General features: G+C 34.7%; 1 protein-coding gene across 1 annotated transcript; it reads right to left on the bottom strand.

Moving 5' to 3' along the window:
- Positions 1–9252: 9252 nt before the first annotated feature.
- On the bottom strand, positions 9253–11107 carry LOC110671561 (hydroquinone glucosyltransferase-like). Its single transcript, XM_058153720.1, has one exon. It carries the CDS (start codon positions 10882–10884, stop codon positions 9457–9459), a length of 1428 nt encoding a protein of 475 aa, XP_058009703.1. The 5' UTR covers positions 10885–11107; the 3' UTR covers positions 9253–9456.
- Positions 11108–12020: the final 913 nt, after the last annotated feature.

Here is a 12020-nt window from a genome sequence, read left to right as displayed (position 1 = left end):
CCCTCGGATTGAGGGACTATCATGGGCCCAATTTATAGAGCTGTTTATAAATAGGTTTGTACTAGAAAGCTTCGGAGATTAGAAGTAATGGGCCTTTGAAGCTTTAAGACAGAATGAGAGATCAGTGGATGAATATGCTTATGAGTTTTTGGAATTGAGCAGGTATGCCCCAACTATAACAGCCACTGAAAATATGAAAGTAAAGAAATTTTTGAAAGGGCTAGACAGGAGATATGCAAATTTGGCTATGTTGTAAGACCAGCCTTTTGATGTGATAGTAGATAGGGCCTGGTAGGTAGAAATTAGTTATACGGGTGATAAGGGAGGTAGAGCAAAGAAGAATAAAGCTGAGGGTTCTTCACGTAAGCCCTATATGATTACCATGGGGAGTGGCAACTAGAGTCATCACAGTAGTAAAATCAGAGGAAATAAGAAGGGTGGCCTCAGATACAGATCCAGAGGGTTTAGATCGGGATATGGTTTTAGCAGTGGGCAGAGCTTGGGCTACAGTAGTTCTGGATTTAGTTTAGGGTTTACGCTTTGCACACAGTGTGAGAGAGTACATTCGGGGCATTGTTTGATGAGTTCAGGTGGATGTTTTAGATGTGGCCAGCCAAGTCACTTTGCCAGGGAATGCCTCATGTTCAGTGAGCATCATATGGGGTCTCAAGGTTGTATTGCTAATACCCCCTCCCCCCCTAGTTGCATCTTGGTACTTCCAGTATGGCAGGCAGCCAGTTTAGTGGCCAGTAGTGCCATGGTCAGGGAGGATGTAGTTTTGGAGGTTGATCTGGTGGTAGGAGTCAGTTTCAAGGCTCTGCATCTCATGGCAGAGGTCAGGCTTGGGTTTTCACCTTGACACACTAGGATTCTCAAACATCGAATGTTGTGGTAGCATGTATTATTCCAATATATTCTTTTGAGGCTCTTATTTTGATAAACTCAGGTGTTATGCACTCCTTTGTTTCCCTTGTATTCACTCTGAGATTGGGTAGGAATCCTACTAGTTTAGAGTATCCCTTATCTGTAGCTACCCCTCTTAGTGATAATAGAGATGTGGATATGATTTTTCTAGGTAGTCCAGTAATAGTGGATGGAAAGATCCTCCTGGAAAATTTAGTTCCCTTACTGGTGATGGATTTTGATGTGATCTTGGGTATAGATTGGTTGTCAACTCATTATGCCACCTTAGATTGCAAAAATAAAAAGGTGTATTTTCATATTCAAAGGGTAGAAGAATTTAGTTTTAATGGAGACAGAAGTGTGGCTCCGTACAATCTAGTGTCAACCATTAGTGCTGGAAAGATATTGAGGCATGGATGTAAGGGTTATTTGGCACTAGTGAGGGACACATCTATTAAAGGTACTAATGTGGGGAACATACTTATTGTCAGGGAATTCATGGATGTATTCCCTGAGAAGCTTCAAGGGTTGCCACTAGATAGAGAGATAGAGTTCTACATAGATGTTGTGCCGAGTACAAACCCCATTTCTATGCCACCTTATAGGATGGCACTAGTAGAGCTAAAAGAACTGAAGGAGTAGATGCAAGAGCTTTTGGACAAGGGATTCATCCAAGCATGTACTTCACCTTGGGGTACTCCTATTTTATTTGTGAGGAAGAAAGATGGATCATTGAGGCTATGTATTGATTACAGACAGCTGAATAAGGTTACAATTAAGAATAAATATTTATTCCTTTGGATTGATGATCTGTTTAATCAGTTATAAGGAGCTAGGTATTTCTCAAAAATAGACCTATGGTCAGGCTATCACCAGCTATGGATCAGGAGTGAAGATGTGTCAAAGCAGCATTCAAGATGAGGTATGGTCATTATGAGTTCCTGGTGATGTCTTTTGGACTTACTAATCTACTAGCGGCTTGTATGGATTTAATGAACAGGGTGTTTAGGCCATTCCTGGATCACTTGGTCATTGTGTTCATACATCACATTTTGGTGTACTCCTAGACTGAGGAGGAACATGTTTGGCACTTAAAGATGGTGTTACAGACCTTGAAGGAGCATTAGTTGTATGTTAAGTTTTCAAAGTGTGAGTTCTGGCTGGAGAGTATTTCATTCTTGGGACATGTGGTCCCAAGTGAAGGCATTCAGGTGGATCCTAAGAAGATTAAAATAGTAACTGATTGGCTTAGGCCTACTACAGTTATCGAGGTGCAAAGTTTTTTAGGCCTAGCAGGCTACTATAGGTGTTTTGTGCAGAATTTCTCTAAAATAGCAGCTCCTCTGACACTGTTGACTCGAAAGAATTTCTCATTCTTCTGGTCTGAAGAATGTGAGGTAAGCTTTTAGAAGCTTAAGGAATGTCTAACTACAGCCCCTGTGTTGACTTTACAGGTGAGGGGAGAAGGATATACAGTGTACTGTGATACTTTCAGAGGCTGTGTTTTAATGCAACACGGTAAAGTAGTGGCTTATGCTTCAAGATAGTTAAAGAGGCACGAGCAAAACTACCTCACTCATGATCTAAAGATGGCGGTTAAAATCTTTGCACTAAAGATCTAGAGGCACTATCTATATGGTGAAGTGTGCGAAATATACACTGACCATAAGAGCTTAAAGTACCTCTTCCAACAGAGAGATTTAAATTTAAGGCAGAGGAGATGGATGGAGCTTCTGAAGGATTATGTCTATACCATCCAGTACCACCCAGGTGCAGATGCCTCGAGTAAGAAATCTTCTAGTAGCTTGGCACATATATCAGCGGAGAGAAGACCGTTAATTTGGGAGTTACATGAGTTGATGGATCAGGGTTTGATCTTGGGCATAACAGATTCAGGTGCACTTTTGGCACATTTTAGAGTAAGGCCGAATCTGCAGGACAAGATTAGGGTTTCCCAGTATAGAGACCCGCAATTAATGTGGATTGTGGAAAGAGTACAATAAGGAAAAGATTGTGAATTTGGGTTTGATGTAGATGGTACCCTTGTATAGGGCTCCAGGGCATGTGTGCCAGATATGGATAACCTCAGAAATGAGATTATGCAGGAGGCACACTATATACCCTATAGTGTTTACTCAGGTTCTACAAAGATACACCATAATGTGAAAGACAGGTACTGATGGAATGGCATGAATAGAGATGTAGTAGATTTTGTGTCTAAGTGCTTAACTTATTAGAAAGTAAAATTTAAACATTAGAGGTCATCAAGGAAATTGTAGGAGATTCTCATCCCAGAGTGGAAGTAGGAAATGATCACCATGGACTTTGTGACTGGGTTACCTCATACTACACATGGGTATGACTCTATATGGGTGATTATGGATCGTCTAACTAAGTCAGCTCACTTCTTATCAGTACAAACCACCTATTCTATTTCCCAATATGCAAGGGTATACATTCATGAGATAGTCAAATTACATGAAGTTTCTGCTTCCATAATATCTGACAAAGGGCCCCAATTTACTTCTCAGTTTTGGAGAAAATTTCAGGAGGCATTTGGTACATAGTTAAACTTTAGTACAGCCTTCCACTCTCAGATAGATGGACAGTCTGAAAGAACCATTTAGGCATTAGAAGACATGCTTTATATGTGTGTCCTAGATTTTAGAGGTCAATGAGTTGATCAACTACTATTGGTTGAGTTTGCTTATAATAACAGCTATCATTCTAGTATTGGAATAGAACCTTATGAGGCACTATATAGCAAAAAGTGTAGGTCCCCTCGATGCTGGACATAAGTTGGAGAGGTAAGAGTACATGATGTAGATCTGCTGTAGTATACTTCAAAGATGATTCCTTTGATTGGGGAACGCTTGAAGACAGCTTTTAGCAGGCAGAAGAGTTATGCAGATCCTAAGCAGAAGAATGTAAAGTTGGCAGTGGGTGATTATGTGTTCTTGAAGGTCTCTCCTTTGAAAAGGGTTATGAGATTTGGGAATAAAGGCAAGTTGGCATCCCGTTTCATAGGACATTTTGAGATAATAGACAAATTGGGAATAGTTGCCTACTAGTTGGAGTTACCACCAAACCTTTCTCATGTCCACCTAGTATTCCATATTTCCATACTTAGGAAGCATGTTCTTGATCCTTCTCATGCGTTGTAACCAGATACAGTGGAGCCAAATGAGGACTTGACCTTCGAAGAGCAACCAGTAGCCATAGTGGACCATCAGATGAGACAGCTTCGGTCAAAGCAGATCCTTATGGTTAAAGTTCTGTGGAGAAGCCAATCAGTGAAAGAATGCACTTGGGAGTCAGAGCAAGGTATGCGTAGCAAGTACCCTTATATGTTTAGTATGTAATCGTAATTTTTTACTCTGCCTTGTGTAAAATTCGAGGATGAATTTTCTGTAAGGTAGGAAGAATGTAACACTCTAAATTTTTTAAATAATTATTTTTTATGTAAATTATAATATTTTATTGTATTAAATATTATGAAAATTAAATTGAAACTTTTAGGATTTTTAAAATCAGGTTTCAATTTTTTGAGATAATTAATTTTATCGATTTTTAAAAATTAATTTAAAGACCACATAATAAGTTTAAAAAATATATTTGGACTCCATAAATTTTTTTGAGTTTTCTATAATTTTTTTCGGAATTTTCAGGTCTTAGAGCAAAGTAAAAATTAAATTTCGGGTACCTTGAATGGAACCGACCAAATCAAACTAGACTACGTGAACCAGTCAAATCGAACCTTTCCTTTTTTTTTCTCCCTTCCCTTGCGCGATCTGCCCCCTCCCCCTTTTCTTTGTTTTTCCTCTTTCTCCTCCCTCCTCCACCTCCGGCCGGCCATCCCCCTCCTTCCCCCTCATGCCGATGCACCCCCAACCGCCTTCCCTGCCCCCAGCCACCCCTCTAGTGACCAAAAAAATGCTCCAAAACTCCCACCCTTTGCTGCGCGTCGTTTCAACTTTCAAGCCCGATTCCAGCCGATCAGGCCATCAATTGGACCAAATCTTGTGTCCATTTTGTTCTACTCCTCGAGAGCTTTCGATAGACACCTAGAATACTAATTTTCATTGGGCAGTCTGTGCGAATTAAGCCGGGGAAGTTTTAGCTCATTCAGACTTTTTGGCTAGATTTCTCCCAAACTGGGAAAACCACAGAAATTCCCAAACCACCAACACACTCCACTTGAAGAGAGCTTCGCAACTATATAAATTTTAAATTTTTCTAACACCGAAATTCTGATGGGTCCCATGAGCTTTATAGTGTTTTTTGAGTCTTTAACAAGTCTGATTAATTAAATAAAAATTATATTCTAACTCCTAGTATTGTGGGCTTCACGTAGGTATTCTCATTTAGTAGAAATTCCACTGGCAACTGGTGCCGTATTTTCGGGCTGAACAAATGATCTGCTAGACCCTCCCTGAAAGTAGGTCAATATTATAGTCCTTCTCACCATTTTCATACGCCTCAAATGCGTTTTAAGTGTCAAAATTGGCGTAGGTAAGCCCGAACTCCAAATTCCCTTATTTGCCTAATGTCGAATTTAGGATAAAAATTTGTAAAATATTTGTTGGTAGCTAGAAAATTATAATTTCTTTTGCAATAGCCTAACAGCATTGTTAAAGATTGTGGGGCATGTTTATCGAATTTTAGAGTTAGTTTGGATGGTTTTGCAGAATATTAGTTTTAAGTATTATAGTTGAATTATCCAATTGCTTGAGTTTTATCTGGTTTGGCGGGCTTAGGAGGGGCCATGTGATGTTATTGAAATGTGGACTTGAGACCTTGGGTTATAGAAGTGTTGTTAAAGTTACTTTACAGGTTGAATAAGTCTTAGGTGCAGGAGAAACTCTGTCGAATTTCTGGCATAAATTAGGGTGTCTTTTGACTCTTTAAATTCTTATTTTGTGTTAATACTGATAACTTCATACTATAATTATTTAGGTAATCAGGGTCAACCTTTTTCTGCTCAGCCATCACAGTAATCTTTGATTGATCTGTGAGTGGATATTGATTTTATTTATAATTTCAATATTATTGTGTATTCAAGGCATGCCCATGCATTCACTTATAAATATATATGTATAGTTAAATATTAGGCACACCTTGTATTGCATTTTTACATGATGAAATTGTTGTGGGTGTCGCATTAAGGTGATTTGAAGCTGTGTGCGTGTGTCAGCGTGCGTATGGTGTGATTATGGAAATGGGTAGGATGGGTAGTCGTAGCTGGAGCTTGACTCGCTGGGATCCAATCCTTTTTGTGGATAAGTCAGGGTGAGTACAGCTATAAGTTGATCTCGCTGACCCCCGCATTTGAATTATTAAGAGAAAGTTTGGCTCAAGTTGATCTTACTGACAGATGTTAGAATTAAGAGAGCTGTATAGGGGATCAGCTCCTATATCTATATATATGTGATATGATTGATGTGACACATAGGTTTGTAAGTATTCCAAATTATCTTTTATACAAATATTATTTGAATTGTTTGGAGATATGTGTATATGTTGTATTTCATACATAGAAATGCATTAGACTTAGATAGTTATATAAATTATATTTAAAATCTATATCTTACTCTATGAGTCAAACACTCACTCCTGTTCAACCATTTTTCCTCAAGTGACAGGTGGATTCTTTTTGTGAACAGCCTATTTCCTTTCTCGCAGGTTTACCAGCAGCAGCTTATTTGTATTTTATTTTCTTGATTCAAAATCTAAAACTCCGCATGTGCTAGTAGGGTTCTAAATTTGTTAGGACTGTAAAATTTAATTCTTTTGAGGTTGTAAGCATATTACGTGGGTATGTTTGGATGTATGAGATGAGGGCTTATCTTGGATGAGGGAGTTGAGCTCCCATTTGATTATTTATTTGCCTTGATGATAGTGAGGGTGAGCTGAACTCCCTAAATTGAGCTATTTTGTGCTTACAGGTCCGGTGAGCTAAAAACTTCCCGTTGGATAGTCCAATTTATAGCTAGATTCTATTCATTTATTTTCTTGAAATTGGACTTTGATTATGTGCTTTATGTTTGGCCTGAGAACAGTTAGGCTTACTATGGGCTTTGAGGGCCTTATGCTGACCCACATCCTAGTGCCGGTTCAACCCAAAATTCGAGTCGTGACAAGAGGCTTGGTGCATGACGTCATTTCTGGTTGCATATTTTTTGTGATGGCCGGCCTCTCTTTATCGAGTCGAATACCCATTTTAGCCTAGGGTTTTTAATTTGTTAGGCCTTGGACCTTATATTCTGCTGGGTTTAGGTACTGAGTTCTTTTCTTTTCCCCCATATATTTGGCCTATGGGCTATGTACTACTAATTTCAACTAATGAACTTTCTTCGTAAAATAAAAAAAAAAAAAAAAAAGAGATCCCTATAACATCATCCTTTTACAATAAAGACAAGTAAGACTTTAACTAGAATTTAAGGGGCCAAAGCCCAAAGGCATCATTTAGCCCTAAATTAGGAGTATACAAGCCTTAAAAGAAGACTTAATAAGAGCGTGTCATATAAACTAAAATGCATGCTTAAAAAATTGCCATAGGGCACCTTTTTTAATATCTTCACTTTTAAATTTATTTATAAAAATTAGGTTATCATATTAAATATTAATTTTATCTAAATCTAAATATTTTTAAATTTCAACTATTAAAATCTCATCTTAATTATTAAAATCTAAAATTATTTTTAATATATTTTTTAAAGAATTTAAAATTTTTCTTAATTTAAGACTTTAAACATTATAAAACTATATTCATCATATTATATATCCCTAAAATCAATTATTTTTTAATTAAATTTTCAATTATATTAAAAAAAAGATGAATTACTTTTAAGAAAATTTTATATATATATATATATATATATATATATATATATATATATAAAATTAATTGTTGACTAAAAATTTTTTAGAAAATTTAACTATATATTTTAAAAATATTTCTTATATTTAAAATATAAAAATTTTAATAATTATATTTTCAAAATTGTCAAAGTGATATATGTATTTTCTTTTTATTTTACTTATATCAATTTAAAAATTAATAAAAAATATATTGATCAATTTATTTATTTATTAAATTTGAAATAAAATTATAATTAATTAAAATTTTGTTATTATTAAAATTTTATAATATAATTATGAAAATATATAATATAGTAAATTATATATTAAACTAGTAAATTATATATTAAACTAAGTTATTAAAATAAAATAATAAATGGTTCACGCAATGCATGAGTAAAATGACTAATAATAAGTATAGCAATGATTTATGTAAAATATTCTATATGAAATGAACCAATAGGGTGTAAGAATGTATATATAAACTAAATAACTACTAAGCAAATTTTTTTAAAATTTAATAATTAAATTTATATATATGTTAAACCCTTATTGAAGAAATGTGGGTTTTTATGAACATAATAACGGAGACTTACGTGGCTTTCACTTCCAATCTCATGTATACTTGATTGGTCATTCATGAAGGGAGAGAATAGTTCTTCAACCCTTTCAACTCATTGCCAAAAAGGATTTTTATTTCTAAATTTTTATTGAAAGTATTTTTTAAATAATATTTTATTACTTTTTATAGAATTCATATTCATACTGTTACTTAAAAATTAACAAAAAAAAAATATTAATTATTAAAATTTAAAAAGTTAAATAACTTTAAGTCCTCAAAGTTGAGCTTTTGGAAAAAGTTCAAGTCGCCCCATATTAACTTTTTGCTAGGAAAGGTAGGTGAGTGTGGAATAAAGAATAATGCATGATTAAAAAGGTTGCAAGACAAGGCTGGAATTTCTTGCTTTCATAGTGCCTGGGCCATGACCAAAATTACCAGTGTTTGTTGTGTTAGTACGGTTGTCGAGGATGATAGTTTTCTTCTTTATCAAATTATGATTTAATTCTGTTGAACAATAATTTAAAATTATTTATATTGAATATATTAGGACGATACGAGGAAGTGTTCCAAGAGAAATATAATTTGAATGTATAAAAAATACTTGAGAATAACTCTGACTATAAATATGAAAAAAATATATATATATTATTAACTTATTCTTAGATTCAATACTGTCTGTCTGACTAAGAACTCTCTCTCTCTCGAATGGAAAACTAATAGCTCGCGCTGCTTGATCATAACTTTGATCATAGGATATCCCCAGTGATTTTTTAATAATTGCATTTTTTTTTTTTTTGCTGTCACTGTGTTAAGAAAATATAGTAAATTGAGCCTAGTGCATCCACTTCTCTTTTGTAAAGAGACAATCATCCAACAATAATCTGAATACTAGCTGTAATGAAAGGAATACAAAAGAAAGACGGATCCGATTAATGCCCAGCTAGTTTTATTTTATTTAACTTGATTAAATTCGAAATCGAGAACTAACGGTAGCCAAGACTCAAAGCATCAGGCTTTACAAAGTACAAACTACTTGCTACTTGAAAAGAAGCCTAAAGAACCCTAAGCTAGTTACATGAACACAACCAATTACTAAAGCAAAGAAATGCAGAACAATTTATACATACATGCTACTTTCTTTGGTTCTTCCATATGTTGGCTACATAGGCTAGTGACTTTGTAGAAGATCCATCCTGGCTTAAAACCTTTACAGCAGCATTTTTAAGTTCTTTCATCCTTTTCCCAAGTAATTTCCCTTCCTCCTCTTGAAGAATGGTCCTTGCATAATTTGCAATATCTTCTCTACCTACGAGCCCATTGTCATTCACTTTCACCCTCAATGCTACCTTCAAATCCTCAACTAGTAACACACAATTCATTTTTTGCTCTGCATAAAGTGGCCACGTAATTAAGGGCACTCCATTTACAATGCTTTCCAAACTAGAGTTCCACCCACAATGGCTCAAGAACGCTCCTGTTGACCAGTGGCTCAAGACTTGCATCTGAGGAGCCCAATTGGGCACCACCATACCCAACCCCTTGGTCCTATCCAAGAATCCCTTTGGTAAAAAATCAAAAGGATCAGTAGCTTTTTCTACACCAAAGTAAGTTGCATTTGCAGATGTATCGTCTGGGCTCTTAACAACCCAGAGAAATCTCTGACCACTCATCTCTAAACCCAGGGCTAATTCGATCAACTGATCATGAGAAAGGGTCCCGCCACTTCCAAAGGAGACAAAGAGCACTGACCCATTTGGTTGCTTATCCAACCACCTCAAGCACTCAAATTCACCAGCAACCTCACTGGTTGAATCGGTTCGTGTGAGTGGTCCAACCGGGTATATGGGGGGCGTACCGGTTTTATCCTCCATTAAAGCCTTAAAAGCACCTGCTTCCAGATCTATAAAACTATTAACAAGGATCCCAGCAGCCAATGGGTATTGCTTGCAAATGTGAAGAACCCATCTGTAAGCATCATCTTTTCTGTTTTGAACCGGCTCAATGAGATCTCTTCCGTGAACCGGCACACACCCAGGAAATTTTAACGGTTCAGGCAAATCTCTATACTCACCGGAGTATGTTTCATCAAGCTTAGGCAAATGGAAAACCAAAGACAATCCCAGGGCAGTTGTAGGAAAGAAAATATAGAGCAAAACATCGAACTCTCTAGCGATTTCGATGGCATCTGTGCCGAAAAGATCAACAACTAGAGCTACAACCGGAGATGCCTCGGTTAAAGCCTTAAAAGATTCACGGAGTGCAGAAAGAGAGCGAGACAAGCTAAGTACGATCCGAGTCTCCATTTTAACATCCTGAGGGAGGTCATCAAAGCTAACCGGAGAAAGAAAGATGGAGGATATGGTATTGGGTAAGGCTTGAAGAAGTTGCCTTTGGGGTTTCATGGGCGAGCCATCGTTAGGCACAAGGAAGGTGACTAAGAAATTGTGTTGGTGAACGAGTCTTTTGGCTAACTCAATCATCGGAATTAGATGACCCATCCCCGGAGTTGGCACCATGGCTATGTGGGATGGTGCTTGCAGCTGCAGGGTAGAAGCCATGGCAATAAGACTAGTGAGATTTGGGTGTCGGTGAACTGAATTCCAGGCTATTGGGCTTTATAGGAAAAGAGGAAAGAAAATAATTAAAGATTCAAGCTTTAAGCTAAGCTTTGATAAATTAAAAACGAGGAGTTGAAAATTGGCTTGTTTAAAGATAAATTAAGAGCTTCATATTTTCATAACAAAAGAGAGAGAAATATCGAGTATGGATACCTCACTCTGCACAGTGCAGTCAGCTTCTAGAACACATTCGACAACGTAATTTTGTGCAAGATGCCGTTGGATCCAAGAACCAAACCACAATATTATTGCTATTATTATTAAATAATTAGCTTCACATATTATATAAAATTTAAAATTTTTTATTCATTCAATTGGTTAAGACTCAAGATTTACATGTGATTTTATTCATAAATAGGTATCAATTCCAAGTTGTTGCACATTAATTAAAATTTATTCGGCAATATATGACTGAAGAATCACTAAATAAAAAAAAAATGCCCTAATGGTTTTCATTTGTAAGAGAATCAGTATTAAAATCAAAATCTAGCCAAGTTAAAAATGAAATGATAAATTTTATTTATATTTAATTTATTGTGAAATTAGAATTAAATTTTTTAAAATATTTAATTATATATATAAATTATAAAATTAAAATTTTATTTATTTTTTAATAAAAAATAATTTAAAATTAGTTTTTTATATTTTTACTTTTTAATTTTAATTATTATATAGAAATATAAAAATAATATATTTTATATTTTTAATTTGAATTAATTATAATTATAATTACAAATTTTCAATTTTATTTATTTATAAGTAAGAAAAATATAATATATTTAATTTTTTGCCTTAAATAATTAAAATTAATTATACTCAAATTTTTTTTATTTTAATTAATTATATGAAAATGTAAAAATTATATTTTTACTTTGTTTCCTTCTAATTAGGTATAATTAATTATAATTATAATTTTTAATTTTAATTATTTATATGAAAATATAAAAATAATAATTTTATATTTTAATTATTATTATAATTTTTATTTTTTATTTTAATCAATTATTTTAATTATTAAGATTATTTTAATTATTATTATTATGATTATTATAATTAAAATTATAATTATAATTTTA

This window comes from Hevea brasiliensis, chromosome 9 (assembly GCF_030052815.1).
Source record: "Hevea brasiliensis isolate MT/VB/25A 57/8 chromosome 9, ASM3005281v1, whole genome shotgun sequence".
Taxonomy (NCBI): domain Eukaryota; kingdom Viridiplantae; phylum Streptophyta; class Magnoliopsida; order Malpighiales; family Euphorbiaceae; genus Hevea; species Hevea brasiliensis.
Note: the sequence above shows the minus strand (reverse complement) of the source record. Positions and strands in the feature narration are given on the sequence as shown.